The sequence below is a fragment of the Pogona vitticeps genome, chromosome 1 (assembly GCF_051106095.1).
Source record: "Pogona vitticeps strain Pit_001003342236 chromosome 1, PviZW2.1, whole genome shotgun sequence".
Lineage (NCBI taxonomy): Eukaryota > Metazoa > Chordata > Lepidosauria > Squamata > Agamidae > Pogona > Pogona vitticeps.
Genome location: NC_135783.1, coordinates 165,118,848 through 165,139,503, shown reverse-complemented (window position 1 = coordinate 165,139,503; position 20,656 = coordinate 165,118,848). Strand labels below are relative to the sequence as shown.

At 40.0% G+C, this 20,656-nt stretch overlaps 1 protein-coding gene across 2 annotated transcripts in view; it reads left to right on the top strand.

Moving 5' to 3' along the window:
* PLA2G7 (phospholipase A2 group VII) overlaps positions 1–20,656 on the top strand; it is a 41,119-nt gene that overhangs the window by 5,565 nt on the left and 14,898 nt on the right. For both annotated transcript variants that reach the window (XM_020801529.3, XM_078378145.1), the window contains exons 2-9: positions 1,177–1,287; positions 5,567–5,717; positions 8,541–8,634; positions 11,688–11,756; positions 13,689–13,833; positions 15,977–16,090; positions 16,938–17,029; positions 18,447–18,617. In XM_020801529.3, coding sequence (XP_020657188.2) covers positions 1,201–1,287; positions 5,567–5,717; positions 8,541–8,634; positions 11,688–11,756; positions 13,689–13,833; positions 15,977–16,090; positions 16,938–17,029; positions 18,447–18,617 — 923 coding nt within the window. In that variant the 5' untranslated portion in view covers positions 1,177–1,200. The remainder of the gene's footprint in view (positions 1–1,176; positions 1,288–5,566; positions 5,718–8,540; positions 8,635–11,687; positions 11,757–13,688; positions 13,834–15,976; positions 16,091–16,937; positions 17,030–18,446; positions 18,618–20,656) is intronic.

Below are 20,656 nucleotides of genomic sequence, written 5' to 3'. Positions count from 1 at the left end.
GGTGCCAATAATTTTGTGGGCAATATTGCTGAGTATCTTACAGTCTTGTTGTTCTCCTCAGTTTCTGAAGGTTGTCCAGAATTTCATCAATCTTTTCATCAAAAAGATCATTGCCATCAAAGGGAAAGTCTTCAGTTCTAGACTGTGTATTATCTAACATGTCGGCAGATTTAAGCCATGCGTGGCGACATAGTACTAATGCTATGGACACTTGCTTGGATGTGACATCTATTATGTGGCGTGCTGCTCCTCATGCCTCTGCCTGCCCCCCCCCCGCTGCTCATCCCCCTCCACCGCTGCAGCCAGCTAAGGGAATCCAGGCTGCCCTTTGCAAAGATGGCAGCTGCCGCTGACAATCCCCACCCTAAATTAAGCCGCAGCTGTGATCTTTGCAAAGGGCAGCTCTTACTGCAGGCTGTGGCAAGCATGGCTGCGGAGGCCACTGCAGTGGGTGGCGCTGGATGGTGGTGGCGCTGGATGGTGGCAGTGGCTAAGGTAGGGAGAGGATGGGGGCAGGGGGTAGGCTGTTTGGGTGGGTGGCTGTGGGGTTGGGTAGCTGCCTATTGGCCTGCCAGTCCGCTGATCAGCGGGCCAGGTGGGAAGAATTTTTTTCTCTATAAAAAAAATGTTTTGTCTAGGCTAGCCTTCCCTCTTTTCCTGTGGGGGATGAATAAAAATTGGGAAATATTCATCTCTTTGTATTTATCGGGGTCTCTGGAACTGATGAATATGATGGGATTTATTTATTTATTTATTTATTTATTTATTTATTTATTTATTTATTTATTGATACCCCACCCATGTAGGCCGAAGTCCACTCTGAGATGAATATTTCATGAATCAGCGATTTCTTACAAATATTGCAATCTGTTTTTTTTTTCGTCCCCATGTCTAATCAAGTCCTAAAAATTTGTGGATGAGGTGACATGTTTGCAGAATCCCTGATTTCTCGCTTTCAGGAAGCAGCTTATCAGCTATTAGCAAATGACCATTGTTTAATGATGATGTGTTGAATTTAAAACCTACAATTTCTCCAGTGAAGTAAAGACAGCAAACACAGAATCCCTGTGTTCATTCTTATCCTTCCTTTAACCAAATTTGCTAAGTCACCCAAGTTTTCTGCATCATGTCCCTTCAGATCATAACAATAATTTTATTTCTTTACTTGCTTTTCAGATCTGTCTATTGGAGTTCAAGGAAATGGGAAGTAACTCTAAGAGAATCCCAGCAGGGAAAGGTCCTTATCCTGTTGGATGTACAGACCTCATGACTGGTCATAGTATTCAGGTATTTTTTAAAAAAAATCATTTGTTGTTATTGATATTAAGCCTGATTTTATATTAAAAGACATGCAACACGGGTTCCAGAAAACAAAACAAATCCAAAGCAGAAAATAAAACGTATTATGTTAGATTTCTTGAAAGTATTTAGAAATTGTGTAGCCTGGCATGCTGTCTAGTGCTATGTTTTGATTTCAGAGAGTTAAGCCAGAGCTAATAACAGGTCAGGTCAGGACAACCTTTACATGTCCCTGAGTTTGCAAACAACCAGATGCTTAATATTTTAGCCTACCAATTAAATACAAAGTATATGAATGTATGGCTTGTAACTACTGCCACACTCTGGTCAAAAACAAAAAAAGTGCATACAAGGAAGGATGGAATTTAAAGAAAATTAAACAGTCACTTCTGCAAAATGAAGCAAAGGCAAACTGGTGTTTTAAACCTATGCCTTGGCTCTATAGCAGTGGTCCCCAACCTTGGGCCTCCAGATGTTCTTGGACTTCAAATCCCAGAAATCCTAGCCAGCAGAGGTGGTGGTGAAGGCTTCTGGGAGTTGTAGTTCAAGAACATCTAGAGACCCAAGGTTGGGGACTACTGCTCTATAGGTTTGAACTATAGTTGAGGGCCCCCAGCAAGTACCTTTCTCTATTAAAAATGTTTTGTCTAGACAAGAACTCTTCTTGATGTCAGATTTTCTATGTGAAGGAACTATGGAAAGTCTGTGTGAGAACTTGCGTTGGTACAGTCCATACCTGAGTTTATCTGTGAGGTACAGAATCTACCTGAAGTGAAGGGAAAAAACTGGAAGGTGTATTAATAGTGTAAATACTAGAATATTCTCACATGCATAGAATTTTTCACACTGCAATAATGTCTGTCCTTACACTAGTTTGGGTAACCAGTAGAGATGGGGGTATTTGTATACGAATACGAATATCCCTGCAGAGATGGCGTTAAGAAGGGTCCAGCCCCATGGGGCCAGATAGTCCACTCACCGATCTGCCGTGGATGCGGACGGTGTGATTCTACAAATGGTGGCACAGCGTGCGATCCGCTCGCCACTCTTCGACCTTGCAGCGAGGCTTGTCCTACCGCCTCCTGCCAGGAGTAGTGAGTGGATCGCATGCTGCGGCACCATTCATAGAACCGCGCCATCTGCAAGGGCGGTGGATTGGTGAGTGGACCATCTGGCCCCCATGTGGCTGGACTCTCAATAATGCCACCTGTGCGGGGATATTCGAATACAAATACCCCCATTTCTACTAATCAGTATTCAGTGGACATTAAAGAGATCCTTCTTCAAGAGATCAAGCTATGAAGACATAGTGTACAAACCAACACAAAAGAATGCAGACAAAACATTGTTCAGAGCAAACAGCTGCTTCCTTAATGACTCTCAATAACAACAACAACAACAACAACAACAACAACCACCACCACCACCACCACCACCACCACCACCACCACCACCACCACCACCACCGCTGTACTGCAGCCAAAACTGTGCTCATGACCTGGGGTTCAAATCCCAGGTAGCCGGCTCAAGGTTGACTCAGCCTTCCATCCTTCCGAGTTCGGTAAAATGAGTACCCAGCTTGCTGGGGGGGGGGCAATGTGTAGCCTGTATAATTAAAATTGTAAACCGCCCGGAGAGTGCTTGTAGCGCTATGGGGCGGTATATAAGTCCAAAAAAACAAAACAAACAATTTAAAGTGCTGGTTCTAACCCATAAAGCCCTAAACAGCTTGGGTCCAAGCTATCCCAAGGACCCCACCTCCCTTTATGAGCCTGCTCGTGTGTTAAGATCATCAGGAGAGGCCTTTCCCTTGGTCCTGCCACCTTCACAAGTGTGTCTGATGGGACACAGGAGAGAGCCTTCTCTGTTGCTGCTCCTAAGCTGTGGAACTCCCTCCCACAGGATGCCAGGCTGGCTCCATCTTTGCTATCTTTCCACAAACAGGCAAAGGCTTTTCCCTTCAGGAAAACTTTCCCTGAGTGGACTGCCTGCCTGCGTGGGATTTTAAAATGGATTGCTGTACCTTACTGCTTTGAATGTGTTTTTGTGTTGCTTTTGTTTACCATTTTTTAATATGGTATTTGTTTGGTCCTTTTTAGTGTTTGTATACTCACTATAGCTAGCTTTAGAGACCGTCTTTTAATGTAAGCTACCTTGGGTCTTTTTTTAAGGAGAAAGGCAGGTTAAATATTTTAAATAACTAAATAAATGAGTGAATATGTGTTCTTTAAGGCTTTCACAGCTGAGATCTGATGGTTGTTGTGGGTTTTTTGGGTTGTTTGGCCATAAGGAAGAAAAACCTCTGGAACACGGCCAAACAGCCCCAAAAACCCACAACAAAAAATGAGTGAATAAATGAGAAACGTAAGTCTTGTATGCACTATAGACTATGAAACTCCATTTATTCTTTTTGCTGTTCTTTAAAGCAGTGGTCCCCAATCTTTCCTGAGTTGCACACCAGTTGGAGTAGTAGGGTCTATTCGTAGGGGTGGGGTGCTCCCCCCGTGCTTGGGGAGTGTGGGGCGTGCTCGCAGAGGGGTGGGGCGTGCTTGCGAGCATGTGTGAAGGGGAAGAATGCGCTAGTGCACATGCACAGAGGGGAGGTGCACACTTGCTCGCATGCATGAAGGGGCAGGGCGCGCTCACAGAGGGAAGGGGCATGCTTGTGGGTGGGCAGGGCACCTGTGCATGCGGGTAGCGGGCCATGCGTGCGGGTGGGGTGAGTGGAGGGAGTGCATGCGGGGAGCAGGATATCTGTCTCCGCGGACTGGTCCTGCCATGACCACGGACCAGCACTGGGCTGTGGACCGGAGGTTGGGAATCCCTGCTTTAAATGACTATGAACATTATACTATCCTTGCTTGTACCAGCTCAATGTATCCAGACTGTGATATTTCAGTAATATTGTTCCTCCCCTTTAGTTTGTAGGGGAGATGAAACTGAGGGCACTAAGAAAACACGGAAATATTTTTGAGGGAAAGATACTTATTGTCTGGCATCTCTCATGTTCAGTGCAAATTACAGCTTTTGCAGTAAATCATCAAGGCATCCATTTAAATTTTGTCTCAGAAAATCTCACAGTAATTTAAAGAGGTAAAGGATAAGGTAGGATTGGTGGGAAAGAGCTAACAGTTTTATTATAGCATATGATTCTCTTAGAGTGGTTGAACAGGATTCTTTAAAATTTAACAAACTATAGTTTTTCCAAATTTCAGTAGTGTCATTATCCTTTTTTTTTTTTTTTACTACTTATAGAGCCTAAGAAATCTTTTAGGAGTAGTTACTTCTAGTATCTCAGAGCACCTTAAATTAATTGCCTACAAAACATACATACCCTTTCCTCTGAAAGTTTACAAATGGATATGAGAAGATTAATGTCTAAAAATGTCATGCTTATTTAATTGAAAACAGAAATTACAGACGGGCCAAAAATGCCTGCTCTGTTATTTAAATAAATAGAGCAAAATTATATTCTATTTTTATTTTCTCTTCTTTGCACCTTTAAAGTTATTAGGCTTTTACTAAGCAACAAATAATGAAACAAGCCCATAGATTTCTATTCTGAAATGATTCATTTTGCTCTCATGTGTAACCAACAAATTAAATAAATGAGTGACCCATTTTTCCTTCTGTTCATTACAAAAGCAAATGGACAGCCCTGTAACTAGATAGAGTCTCTGTGACAGACTTCAGGCAAATAAGGCCAGTTGCCTTGTTAGTATGAAAATAAAATGTTTGAGCAATATGATAGTATAATGTTAAAGGGAAGAAGTGGTATTAATACTGTACAGCTAGTCTCATGGCTATATAGTAACATTTAGAGATGGAGGTAGATTACAGCTCTTCTCCTTGATGCTCTTGTACAGAATCCAAAATACCTTCACTTTGGCTTATGCACATAGTGGGTTTAGAATTTTTAAATTTGTAGTTCCACCCACAGCTTGAATATGAAATGTGCAGAAAAAGCTTTGCTACTTCATTCTGTAGATTATGTAGAAGAGACCAGAAAATATCTGGTGTAGAAGTTGAACTAAGAGTAACAAAAAACACTTTCATTATAAGAAACTTGATTTTTTTCCATATGAAAGGATAAGTTTCTAGTCACTTTTATAGTAAATAAATGTTATACTTGGGAATTCTGGAACATATATTTTTAAAAAGATGTTTGGAGTTAAATTAGAGTGTTTGTGACTTCCTATATCATGTGTTCCTCATTTAAGCATTTTGAAAATGTACTTCATTAACTAATTCAGTTATTCAATCGTAGGGAACTTTTTTGCGCCTGTATTACCCTTCCGAAAATGATACAAATAATGAAGAAACACTTTGGATTCCTAACAAGGAATATTATCGTGGATTGTCTGATTTTCTTAACATATATCGCACATTAGGAGAGTTCATTTTTGCATGCTATATTGGTAAGTTTAGGAGGAAGTTAATAATCTAATCAACCACAGTGGGAAACATAGTCTTTTGCAGAAATTGCATTTTAATTCTCAGCTCTCAGGTTAACATATGGTTGAGGTGTATACCAATATAATTTTGGAGAACTGATTATGGAGAACTGAAATTTAGGTCTTGTTTTTTTAGACTCATTGTTTATTGTAAGATTTTCCAACCTTTCTGGATAGAACAAGAGAGAATCAGATTTTGGTACTCTTAAGCTGTAAAGAATAAAATGTTCTTCAAATTTGACAGCGGTGCTTCAAGCACATAATATAAAAGGATACAAAACTATTAAAGATGTCCCATTTGGATTTTTTAGGATTCCAACTCCCAGAATCCATTCTGAGAGTTTCACCTGACATACCCACACCTACTAAATTTTACTCACCTGGATAAAGGAAACTAGGCCAGGGCCAAACCACAAAATTTCATGGTTTGTCCCTGGCCTAGTTTCCTGTTTTTGTTTTTTTTTTAAAAAAAAAAGGAAACTTCACCAGTGCTATATGAAAGTCTCCCAGCTAGAACTGGGGCAGCCTCTCTCTTTAGCAGGAAGGTTATGCCATTGAGCCTTGGAGCTTGGCCTTTCTCTGTGTGAATGAAATTTAGGTATTTGTAGGAGTGGGTCTTTCAGGTGAAACTCCCAGAATGGAGAATCCAAAAAATTCCTAATGACACAGTTCTTCACAGATCATCTGGACTTGTTTTAGGAAGCCAGAAACCAGTATATTTCCAAGCTCATGTAACTGTCCTCTTGCATTGTTGTGGGATTTTGCTACTATCAAAAATCATACAACCAGAACATGCAGAGATGTTTCAGTTTTGGAGTGTGTGCTCTTTAAAGACTAGCCAAAATCTGAAACTGCTTATTTTGAGAGGAGTTGTGAAAGACCTTCTATTTTGAGCTAGTTCTTAATGGTACCCAGCATCAAATTGATACTGTATGATTATTAATAATTTGTGCACACTCATGAACAGGAAGAGTAAATGGGGATAAATACAGGATTGGTGGAAGAAACAAAGCATAGAAAGCTTGAATTTTTTGACTTAATGAAAAGCAGAACTATATACAGTGGTGCCTCGCTTAACGAGGATAATCTGTTCCAGTGAAATCGCTGTAGAACGAAATCCTCGTTAAGCGAAATAAAAAACCCATTGAAATTCATTGAAAACCCTTCAATGTGTTCCAATGGGCTGAAAACTCACCGTCCAGCAAAGATCCTCCATAGGGGCAGCCATTTTCACTGCCTGTAAAGTGAGGAATTAGTCCTAGAAAACAGCGGGGGGCATTTTGTACACCCGGTGGCCATTTTGAAACCCAACGATCAGCTGTTTTTATGCCGTCGTAATGTGAAAATCAGTTCCCAAGGCAGGGAACGATCATCATGAAGCGGATTTTTCCCATTTAAACCACTGTTTTGCTATCACTTTTGCGATCGCAAAAACCTAATCATCAAGTGATTTCCTCGTTAAGCGATTTCCTCGTTAAGTGAGGCACTACTGTATATATAACATGTTTGCATCTGTGAAGAGGTCCATGGTTTGGAACACAGAAGGCTGGTTGAGAAAATTTGGGTAAAAATTATAGGAAACATCATGGGGAAAGGATTGCTATGGATCTCCAAGCTAGACTGCAGACTTGGATGATGCCATCCTACATCATGTTGTTGCTATTTACTATCTAGTTGGAACTAACTTACAGCAAACTGACTTACAGCTTTGAAGGCAACTGAGATACTTAATGAGTAATCTTACCCCAGTGAATTTCCATGGCTGAGCGGAGATTCAAACCCAGGTCTCCTGAGTCGTAGTCTGCCACTCTTTCTACTACATTACACTGAGTAACTAGATCATATTGCCAAACATTTAAAAGAGACTTTAACTAAGTCTGTTGGTAGTCAAACTCCAGTAAGAATCTAATTTTTAATAAATTCCTTACCTGCCTTGCTGCAAATTTCATTTTCCAGAGGATAGAAAAAGTGACAAGGGAATCCAATGTTTTGGACTAGATTCTCATCAACAGGGAATGATGTGTAATGATGTAGAAACAGGGGAAAACATTGAATGGAGGTTACCATGTCCTCTTGGGATTCAATATACTAAGAAAAGAAAAGAAAAATGAGTGTAAACTTTATATTCTAGACTTTATGAAAGCTGCTTTCAGTATGCTTAAGCAAATACTGTACTGAATAAGATCCCACACTCAAGTACTTGGATCATGTCAGGTCACAACAGAACAAGTTTTGAAAAAGAAAGAAACCACTCCTGTGGACTTCTACTAATACAAGTACCACACCCTCAAAACTGTTGTTTTCCTACCCCACGCCTAAACCTGGGGGAATAGCTTCTTCACTTTTACAACTGCAGTGGTGCCCCACATAGCGATGATAATCCGTTCTGGAAAAATCGTCGCTATCCAAATTCATCGCTATGCGAAAATCGGTAAGCGAAACAGCTTAGGATCATCGCAAAGCGTTGTTTTACCATTAAAAACATTGCAATGCGATCGCTTTTGCGATCACAAAAAATCTGTCGCTATGCAGATTCGTCGTTAACTGAGGTGCTCGTTAAGCCAGGCACCACTGTACAGAGCAGGGCTCTGAATGTGTAATCTTGGGACAGACAGACGGTTACCAGAAGCTTGGAATATGCATAGATCTAATGAAGGTCTGTCTGAATTGAATAAAATGAGAAAGTGTTATTCCAGGGCTGCAAAGCCATTGTCAGGAGGGCATACAAATCGATCTTAATGGCTTAAAATCAGAAAAGGTATCAACCAGGTGTTCTGTTCTATGCAGGTTCAGTGACCTGTCCTGCAAAATGGAATGCTGCATTCAAGCCAGGGGAAAAATACCCCCTCATTATTTTTTCTCATGGACTTGGAGCTTTCAGGTAATATTGAATTTCAGTGTATCTTTGATAAAATGAAAAAAATCCATGATACTGTACCTAACTGCCTTCATGTACCTTGAGAAAACATCATTCTTGAAACCACTAGCCTTTAAGAAAGGCTTTGGTGTGCATAAGTATTAGTAAGAAATAAGTATCAATAATATTTCTCAAAATTAAGAGACTTGGAGCTTTTGGGTAAGTAACCCTATATACTACGCAATCATAGCAGACTGAGCTGCTTTTTTAAAAATTATAGGCATACTATTCTGTCCTAGATTCATCTTTTAGCCCGGATGCCCAGGTATCAGCAGTGGCCAAGACTGCATTTGAACAGTTAAAACTGGTGTGCCAACTGTGCCAGTTTTTTGAGTGGTTGGATCTAGCCACAGTGACACATGACTTAGTTACATCCTGGTTGGATTACTGTAATGCACTGTATTTGGGGCTGCCTTTGGAAAATATTCTGAAACTTTAGCTTGTTCAAAACACTGCACTCAGATTGATAACTGGGGCTGGATTACAGGCATCACATAACCTGCCTGTTACATACAGCAGCTCCACTGACTGCTATTCTGATTCTGGGCACAGTTCAAAATGCTTGTTTTAATCTATAAAGACCTAAATGACCTGGTCCAAGCTATCTCAAAGACTGTGTCTCCCTTTATAAGCCAGCTCGAGTGTTAAAATCATTAGGAGAGGCTTTTCTCTCAATCCCGCCACCCTTGCATATGCATTTGGTAGGGACACAAGAGATTGCTTTCTCTGTCGCTTCTTCTGACTCTGGAACTCCCTCCCACAAAAGACAAAAGGCCAGGCTGGCCCCATCTCTGCTCTCCTTCCACAAGCAAGCAAAGACCTTTCTCTTCAGGCAGGCTTTCCCTTAGTGACTGGCTGTATGAAAGTTTTATTTTTTTAAGTAATTTGTTGTGCTCTGTTGCTTTTAAGTGTGTTTTTAGTATCGATTTTCATTACTTTTTTTGGTATAATATTTTGTTTAATTGTTCTGAAATGTTTGTATACTTACTGTTTTTAGTTTTAAAATATTATGTTTTTAATTATGTAAGCCCCCTTGTGTCCTTCTTAAGGAAAAAGGTGGAGTAAAATATTTTAAATAAATAAATAAAGGATATGACATTCATCAGCACTGACTTCAGAGTGAAGAGGCTTGGGGCTTAGATCACAATTTAGTGAAGAAACTCACTGAGTTTTGAATTATTCACAATTTTTCATCCTTATTCTTTTGTCTAAGAAAATGAAATTATGAGCTACCTCGCATATTATACATATACTGTACAGTGGTGCCTCGCACAACGATTGCTTCATACAACGATGAATTCACACAGCGATGGGTTTCTTTGAGGAATTTCCCCCATCGTTTAACAATGTTCTCTATGGGGGAATTTCACTTAACGATGTCCCTTTTTCGCTCCTGTAAAAGTGTCTTAAACTGTTAGAAACCTGTTTTAAATGCTTGCAATCATTAGCCCACCTCCTGAAACCTACGCAAACTTAATTTGGTGTTGTTCTGAGTCTTCGTTAATTTTTGGTGATTTTTTCTCTCTCTCATTGAAAAGCATTGGACTGTCCGTCCAATGCTTTTCAATGAGAGAGAAAAAAAATCACCAAAAATTAATGACGACTCAGAACAACACCAAATTAAGTCTGCATAGGTTTCAGGAGGTGGGCTAATGATTGCAAGCATTAATCTGTTCCAATTGGAACAGATTAACCGGTTTTCAATGCATTCCTATGGGAAATGGTGTTTCACTTAACGATGTTTTCACATAATGATTTTTTAATGGAACCAATTAACATCGTTAAGCGCGGCACCACTGTATAGATATACTGTAATAGAATAGCTCCCCCAACCCCAAATTCAGGTATAGTGCTGAAGTAATGTACATGCAAGCTACAGATAGCTGCTAAATGAGTTGCATCATCAGTGCCAATTTCAGTAACCCAGCCCACTGGTTTTGCCTCATTAAGCTTATTAGGTGGCTCTTTCTTTTCCTTTTTAGGAGCATAGCCAGCATACTACCAGTCAGGCTAGCTGTCATTCTGTTCCCCAAAATGCATCTTGGACATAGCTGGACTTAGATGCACAGTGCAGTACTGAAAGTTATGCATAGCTATGACTTTGGCTCCATCTCTCTCTCTTTCTTCATGCTGTCACGCCCCCTTTGCAGTGTGTTGGGAAACACTGCAATGGGTATGAAGAGGATGAAACTTTGCCAGTGTTTTCGTAGGAAAAAAAGGGTGAAAATATTATGGTTGAAATCCTATTGCACATTTAGGCAAAAAGCATACTTTTTGGAAGTGAATTGCTGTAAGTCAAAGAATCTCCGTAGACACTGTACTATTGCATACCGAGTCAAACAACTCACTATGTGACAGACAGTGCCTATGGAGATTTCTAAACTTGCAGCAGTTCACTTTAAAATCTTGCATATTTTGTCCAACTGCAGAAAAATACTTCAGCCAATGTGGCATTTATGTATGGAGTACAGATTTCTAGGGAGCTGTAACAGCCCAGTGAGTTCTAGATCAAATCCTTTTAGAGACGATGCCCTTGTTATCTTTTCCATAACTGACAGTGAAGAGTCCTCTGTCATGTGTTTTCCCCAGCTTGTCCTAAGCAGTTGGAGGGTAATAGCACTGACCTGCAGAAAACTCATAGGCCTCTGTTGATAAGACATGAAGCAATGTGAGGAAATTGGATCTGAAAATCTAGTTTTCAGTCTCACCTCCCAACCCAATCTGCAATAGGAGAATGACAACTCTGGATAATATTGCAAACAACAGTTGGAGAACTGATGCCTGGATTTATTTTCTTGTTTCCTCCATCTTACTTCTTCTGTAGGGTAGGGGCTGTTCTGTTCTCCAGACTTTGCACAGCATCCAGGAACCTTTGAAGGGTTTTCTAAATAACAGTGACAGCAAGCAACCTTAATAGTATTATCATAACAATAGTACTCCAGATGTAGCATGCACAGTGCTTAAGAATCTGCCAGGATTTAAATCATACAGTTAATTTTCGATGTTTATATTAACAGAACTATATATTCTGCAATTTGCATTGAAATGGCATCTCAAGGTTTTGTTGTTGCTGCTGTTGAGCATAGGTATGTATGCCCCATATATTTCTTACATATATAAACATGAAATTCTTATACAGTATGGCATGTTGGGCAAAATCATGTTACATAAATGTACGCTGGCATAAATTGAATCTGGCACTGGGGATCTTAAATGAACTGAAAGCTTCTTATCCTCCTTTTTCAAGTTCTGAAGCCAGGAGGGGAAGCCTTTAATAGTCAAAAATTGCTGCCAGATTGCCACGGCTGGTATCAGAACTATCACCAGCATCTGGCAACAATTTTGAACTAATAAAAGGTTCCTCCCATTCTGTTGCTCCCAGTGGCACGAGGGGAGCCTAGGGAGACTTGGACCCCGAAAGAGGGGGGATAGAGGCAGCTTTCCATGCATTTAAATTAGATATTTCTGGTGACAGATCCAATTTGCAGTGGCAAATACCAGCAGGATAGAGTTCCCAGGTGGACTAGAATCTGAAAACAGATCTGAGATTGATCACTGTAATAATTTATTTCAGACAGATGCATAAGTGTCAGAGTGCCCTGTCACAGGGCAGAGCAAATAGCCCTGGACACCCATGGGGTACCCCACAGTGATCTCATATGTTTAATCTGGTATTCTCAAGCTTAAAAGTGGGGAGGGGGCACATTAAAAAGATGCACTATATGAAGAAAAGGAAATTGCAATTAATACATATTATCAGGAAGACTCACTGATACCAAAGAAGAAAGAGATTGGCAACTGACCCTCACCTTTAAAGCCCAAAACATCTCCTACACATCAGAACCATGCAAGTGTTAGACAGATGTAAAGATGTTGTCATCCCCAAGGTCTGTATAAGCTTAAAGTACCCTGAGTTCCCTAGTTATTGCCTTGCATTTGTGTTTGCCCCTCGTTTATTACTGACCGTAGTCCTAGAGTCAGTAATCTCCAGAATTCAGCACCCTCAGAGCCAAAAAGTAGCCCTGCAGGGTGGCAGCACTTAACTGCTCAACTCCATAGCTGATGAGAAGAAAAGACCAAATTTAGGCGCAACCTTCCAACCCATACTCTCAATAAGGACACCAAACATGGAGAAGATTTTTATATTATTGAAATAATAGGAAAATGATAAAGAGAAGAGATGCCTTTGAAAAATAAGAAATAAACCACATTACTAAAATAGTTCAGGAATACCCACAACAAGAAAAATAAGAAAGACTCACTAGCCTAAGCTAATTACTTTCAATGTCGGGGCTGAAGTCCAGTTCGTGTAATTGTGCCACAAAAAATGTGATGTCATCACTTGGCAATTGAAAATTTTAAGTTAATTAAATTCAAAACTTCCTAATCTCCCCTTCCTTCAGGTTCTGGGGTTCTGTAGGGATCTCTTTAGCCCTAGGGAAGCTTTGGGAACCTCAGGATGGGGGGTCAAAAGGCTTTAGGACTGGAAAATCACCACCGCCAGTCCCACCATTGGGTTAGGACCCTGGAGAGCCTCAGGGTCTGAAGGGGGGGGGATTGAGCTGTTGTTGTTACATGCTGTCAAGTTGCCTCCAATTTAGGGCAACCAAATTAAAGGGGGTTAGGAATTTTTAAATTTAATTTCAAATTTTAAGTTTATGTTGCTGGGTGCAATGATATGTTGCTGGGTTCAAATCTGACTCCCACATCTTTAATGCCATGTAATTATTGTAAATGGAGTCTATAAGAATATTATAGAAGAAGCAAAAATATTTACTTTCTATAATCAAAAATTAATAACAAAATGGTTATAGTGATGTTTGTAATAATGTTTACCATTCTTCATATAGTTTCTTCAGTACTCTATTATGAACTTGGGATTGTGAATTAGTTTTAATACAGAAGTTAGTTGTTGTCATTTTTCTATATTAAAATATAGGTGACATGTGGCCTTTGAAGGGAAAAGGCGCATAGCTGTCTCAAAATAGAAGCCTGACCAGCATTTTATTTTGTATTAGAGATCAGTCCTCTTCAGCTACTTTCTACTACAAAGAGAAACCTGATTTCAGAGGAAAAGGCAATGCTTCAGAGTTACACACAGAGTGGATCTATTATCGGAGATTAAGAGCAGATGAAGATGAAGTTGAGCTACGTCGACAACAGGTTTGTGAGCGAGGGAGCACTTTCAAATCATCTGTGGAATTTCCTGGTAAATTAAAATGATGCGAAAAGAGTTTCTGTGTGTTGCCATTCCGATGTCTGATTTATGTCCATTGATTTATTTGCATAGAGATTGTCCCTTTTGTCCTATGTAGAGTGCAGATGGGCATTGTTGGCAAAAACTGGCGTAAATAATATTGGTAGAGGAACAGGTAAAAGTGCCTTTGATATTGTGTGTGACATTGTTAGGTCCAGTAATTGTGTTGCCCAAATAAATGTGGGGGCAGAGCTGGCCTCTGGGTTTGTAGCAGGGTTTTGTTCCCAATTCTGTGTCAGCGTTGTATAGTTCATTGTGTGTCAGTAATTGCTTGAGGTTGCAGGGTTGTCTGTAAGCCAGTATGGGTCTGCCACCAAGGGCTTGGGAGAGTGAATTTTCTTGAGGATGGGTTGGAGATCATGTATGATCTGTGTGAGTGGTCTCAGCTGCAGACTGAAAGTGACAACTGGTGTTTGATTATTTTCCCTTCTGGGTGTATCCTGCAGTAGGTTGTTTCTGGGTTTCCGTCTTGCTTTATTAATATGCTCCTGGATGGGCATGGTAGTCTGAGGAAAGCATTTTTAAAATCCTTGCATTTGGAGTCTCTATCTTGTCTCTATCTTGTGGGTGTGAGCAGATGCAATTATATCTGATGCATTTTGTTGCGTATTCAGGATGGGAGCTGGAAGCATGCAATCAGTGGGTTTCTGGTACAGCATGGTGATGAGATGTCCATTTTGTAGTTTTATAGTGGGATTCAGAAAATGCACCTGTTGTATATATTGTTCCAGGGCGAGGTTGATCTTCAGGTGAAAGTTATTGAAATATTTGTGGATTTTTTCTAAGGATTCCTTTCCATGGGTCCAGATAAGATTCATTAGTTACTGATTCATTACTTTTATATGTCCTCTTTCATCCCGTGAGCTCTTCTCTTCTTCATTTCATTCTTACAACCTTATACAGTGGTGCCTCAACTTATGATTGTCCCGATATATGGCCATTTTGAGTTGCGACCAGCTCCGGCCGCAAAATTTTGCTTCCTTGTGACCGGAGCTTCAAGTTGCAAACAGAATAGAGGCAGGGAAAAAAGGTGGGGAATTCACATTAGAGGGCTACCCGTTGGTCGGCAAAGAGCTTCTTTGTAGCTCTTTCGCCCCAACGGCTATAGTGTGTGCGTTGGAGGAGGCTTCGGACTGCCTGGTGCTGCTTTCTGCTCATGAGTAAGTACATTTACTTTGTTTTGCATTGTGGGTTTGGGTTTTGGGGGGGTTATGTTTCTGTGCTCTGTGTATGGGGGGTGTTTTTGTGTTTTCCAATGGGGCTGAATGTGGAGTGTGTGTGTTTTCCTTTGTTTTCCAGCCCCTCGCATTGTGATGGGGCTGACTGTGGTTTGGTTTTGGTTTTTGGTGATTTTATTTGGGGGGGGGAATGGAATGGATTAATCCTGTTCCAGTGCATTCCTATGAAAAATGGTGCTTCGATTTACAACCATTTCGAGTTAAGTCCATCTTCTGGAACGGATTATGGTCGTAAGTCAAGGCACCACTGTATCAGAGTTAGAGATTGTGATTGACCAAGGTCATTGGGTGCATTTCTTGGCAGGCTGGGACTTGAAGCCACATCTTCAAGTCGCACCACTACTATTCATCATCCTGGTTTGTAGTATCCCATTATGAATCACTCTCCCAGGAGGTTTGCATTGCAGTGCCTGAGTGCCCACAATTTGAAGTCATCAGATATCTTTCTAGTATCAAAGATATTTTTGTCTTGATTGTTGTTATGGATTTATTATTAACAGCTAGTTAAAGAAGTACAGGAAGAATAACTGATTAGCTGAGAAACCTTGGAGACTGGTTTGAACCATATCATCGTTGTTTAGAACTGCAACATCCAAAGTTATCCAAAATTATTGATTTCAAATTGTCAGAACCGATTGCCATATTATATACTTGATTATGTTGAGCTTTTAACCTGTTTTGTTGTGTAACACGCTGTGAGAATTTTGTCTTGTAGAAAAGTGTATAAACAAAAAGCTCTAACTGCCAAAACAAGAGCCTGGTGACTTGTCTCAACTAAAAGCATAGCGATTGATGTCTCTCCTTTTTGTAGGTACAGCAAAGAGCAGATGAGTGTATTAAAGCTCTTGACCTCATGCTTCACATTAATTCAGGAAAACCAACAGTTAACATGCTTCCTGCGAACTTTAACTGGATCTTTTTAAAGGTAAAGGAAATTACTGATAAAGAAAATGAACAGTAGTGATTGTGTCTCTATCTTTTAGCAATGGGCATATTTGGTACATAACCTTACAAAAAGAACTTTGGGGCACAGTTACACCACTGGCCTTTTAAATCGAGGTACCCTACAGTCACTATTAGAATATGGATTGAATGTCTTTGACGATTTTAAAATTTAGTAGGTATTAAGGTATTAATTCAATTTTTAAAAATCTCCAGTTTATGAATGTAGGATATTATACTTCTGTATCCATGATTCATAAAGCAAGGAAATGGCCTGATATTGTTGCACAATAGCATGTCCATGTTGCCAGCAGGAAAAAGGATGGCAAGCTTTACATAGCAAAAAGCAGACTGGATGTTGACAACACCAATGACAATAGTCAAGAAGATCTACAGGACACTCTCTTCTGCTCACCACCATTCACACAGTGACACCATGCAAAGGGACATACCAGAAACGGACTCCTTTTTTCATCAGTTACCGACTTTTCACCCAATCACAGCAATTATCAGGGCTGTTTTTCAGCAAGTGTGATTGCTGGCATGAAAAAGTTGCTAGAGTCTGCAGGGCAAACAGTTTTACTTCTAAAAATCATAACTCAAACACCATTTGCCGAAACATCTCTGTAATTGGCACAGAGCAAGAGTAGAATGTCTCTACCTATGTGCCAAATTTGGTGCTGATACAAGATTCAGTTAAAAACATTTTTTGTTTGGGGTCTCCCCATTTTTTGAGTAGCTTTATGGAATGGTGATTTGCTTGGTTGCTTTTGTGCAGCAATAATGTTAAACTGAACGGTCAGTGGTACATATACTTCCTTTCTTTTCAGGACTGTATTGACATGGAGAAGATAGCAGTGATGGGACACTCTTTCGGTGGTGCTACAGCCATTGAGACTCTTAGCAAAGATATGCGATTTAAGTAAGAGTTATTGCCTAAGCATATATTATTATGTTTTCCTTCTTTTTGTTTTTCTCTGCTTTTAATACCTGAGCTTTGGCCCATCTCCAAAATTGTTCATACGAGTCCAGATGGAAGGGAATCTAGTAATAAAAACGAAGTTGGTGACAAAGGGACCACGTCAACTGCACCATATTCTCTAGTAAAATGTGTAAAATCATTGTGTACCTTTAAGAATTGGTTTTGACAACTGTCCTCTTCCTTCTCCATTCCCTTTTCCTTTAAGAGTCTATTAGATTTTAAGTCTGAAGAGGGTTCTTTATGTATTTAAATCTCTATACCGTACCTACAAAATTAGAAATGTGTGAGAAAATACTTTTAGTACTGTGACTAAGGATCTACTAAGGGTCAGAGTATATAAGATGTTTAGTTCATATTTAGTAGTGGTGCTTTCATAAGCAGTAAAAGATACCTGTCTTGGCACATTTCTCAAATGTACAGCTTTAAAATCATGTTGTTTAAACCACTGGTTCTTAACCTTGGGTTACTCAGGAGTTTTGGACTGCAACTCCCAGAAGCCTTCACCATCAGCTGTCCTGACTGGGTTTTCTGGGAGTTGCAGTTCAAAAGCATCCGAGTAACAAAGGTTAAGAACCACTGGTTTAAACCATGGGCTCAATTCCTATTTGCTCAGCCATGTGGTTCTGAGAAGATCCTGTCAACTTTAGTCTTGTTCTGTATTTCCTTCTTTGAAAAGTGCTGGTGAAATGTATTGTCTGAAAGGGTTATTTGAAATCTGGTGCTCATTAATGAATAAAGTGTTTACGTACTTAAGGCAGCATTTTCTTAACTGGTCAACACAAAAGTCAGAACAGGCATTAAATATGCTACCAGTTCTGTGATCTCTGGTGGGAAATAACATTCTAAACATCATTTGTGGCCATGAAGACGCCTTGTGTAGTCTCCTTGCTGTTTAATAATTCACTAAGTGTTAAATAATGAACCAAGCTCTGTTCATCAAAGCTTTTCAGGCCTAGTGATCAGTTTGTTTAGGTTTCATTCTATACAGTGCACACAGTTTTTAATTGATCTAAACTATTTAAATTGTTTCAACGACTCTAAATTGCTATTCTATATTGTTTTATGGTGATGGTATTTTTTTTATCACTTGTATGCTTTCCTGGGATTCTTGGACATAGAATAGGCTATTATTGTTAAAATGAACAATTTAATAAATAATCATTCATGACAGATCACCAACCACCCTCTCCTTTTATACATGGAGTGAAGGAATTTGAATCTTCATTTCCAGGGCAGTTTTCTTCACTGCCAAACAACTCTTATCATTAGGAAATTTCTCTTGACTGCTTCAGCTTCAAGGAAAAGTCTCATCCAAAATATACTTGAAACTTGTCACTCACTCCTCGTTTCTGTACAGGTGCGGCATTGCCCTTGATGCATGGATGTTGCCCCTCTCTGATGATGTATATCCCAGAGTTCAACAACCTTTGCTGTTTATTAATTCAGAAAAATTCCAGTGGGCTTTGAACATCCTAGAAATGAAGAAACTTGACTGCAAAGACAGAGAAAGAAAAATGATCACCATCAAGTTAGTGCTAAATTAAAATAGTCTTAGTTTCTTGTAAAGGGACTGGGGACTATTTAAATGAAGTAACGTAGAGCGTTATGAAACACTGACACTAATAAAGCAGAGTTTTACCTTCTAGGTTTAATAGGAAAAAGAACTACTACATTGTTATATCAACATCTGTTTCATCTTCAAAAGGCAGTTAGTTGTGTTGTTCAGCCTCTACCTGTCTTGTGACATAAGGCTATATCAGATTAGCCCATGGAATAATCATGGATTCTGATGATACAAATTGCAGCATGCTCCTCCACTAGGGCAAGAGAGGCTACTCTTGAAGCCAAATGGGATGAGTCCATAGATGTTTCTTTGCATTTTGAAAGTCTGCATGGTCACCTGTGGTGCAGGGAATCCAAATGATTATTCATATTGCAGGAGCTGCGTAGCAAAATAATTTCTTCCCCTTCTGTCACCCATGGAAAAATCTGCCCTTTAAAATGGATATTTGGGAGGAAATCCTCCATTTGTACCAATGACAACTTTTCATAACTATAAATAGGATCTTCAAGGGAGAGGATTTCCAAAAGACAACAGCAGGGGAGGAGGAAATTCTAGCTTCTTACCAGCTTCTGAGAACCTGAAGATTACTGCTTTTGAATGGTGGATTAATGAAAATTTTCTTTTTATTTTAATTTAATTTAATTTAATACAACTGAAGAACGACAATTTATTTTACAAAATTAAAGCCAAAATGGAGAAGTCATGTGTGGAAAACTAACTATACTTTTTGATTCAATGGCTTGTAGAACCACCTTCAGCAGCAATAACTTGAAGTAATTTTCTGTGACTTCATCAGTCTCTCACATCATTGTGAAGGAATTTTGGCCCACACTTCTTTACAATGTTGCTTCAGTTCATTGAGGTTTGTGGGGAATTGTTTGTGCACAGATCTCTTAAGGTTCTGCCACAACATTTCAGTGGGATTGAGGTCTGGGCCATTGCAACCCTTTGTTTTCTTTTTCAGCTATTCTGTTGTAGGTTTGCTCATGTGCTTGGGATCACTGGCCATTTTCACGACCCGGTTTTAGCCAGTCTTTAGCTCTCAGACAGATGGCCTCACATTTGCCTCTAGAATACTTTGGTATACAGAGGGGTTCATGGTCGACTCAATGAATGCAAGGTGCCCAGGACCTTGAGTTTCAAATAATCACCCCTCCACCAACATGCTTGACTGTTGGTATGAGGTGTTTGTGCTGATGTGCTGTTTGGTTTCAACCAAATGTGGTGCTGTGTATTATGGCCAGACACTTTATTCTTGTCTGTCCAAAGGACATTGTTCCAAAAACCTTGTGGTTTGTGGAGATGCAACTTTGCAAACCTAAGCAGTGCTGCCATGTTCTTTTTAGAGAGAGGAGGCTTTCTCCTGGCAAACCTTCCAAACAAACCATAGTTCTATCTTTTTCTAATTGTATTGCCATGAACATGAACATTTAACATACTGAGGCGTGCAGAGTCTGAGATGTAACTCTTGGGGTTTTGGCAATTTCTCTGAGCGTTGCTCAGTCTGATCTGAACTTGGGGTGAATTTGCTTGGTTGTCCACTCTGGGGATGATTGGGCAACTGTCTTGTATGCTTTCCATGTGTGATTCATCTTCCTCACTGTAGAATAATGGACTTTAAATTGTTTGGAAGTGGCCTTATAATCCTTCCCAGATTGATGGGCAACAGCAATTGCTTTTCTGTGATCAATGCTGATGTGTTTCCTCCTTGGCATTGTGTTAACACACATCTTAATGCTCCAGATCAGCAAACTGCTAAAACATGGGCTTTTATAGAGGTGGCCACACTTGCTGATGATCAAGGCCATCCGGTTAGCAGCACCTGGCTGCTACTTAGACTCTTAATTCCTATGGAATTAAGGGTGTACAGTGGTGCCTCGCTTTACGATTGCCTTGCCTTACGACAAATCCGCTTTACGATAATCTTTTTGCAATCACAAATGCCATCGCAAAACGATGGTCTAAATGGGGGAATTTCGCTTTGCGATGATCGGTTCCCTGCT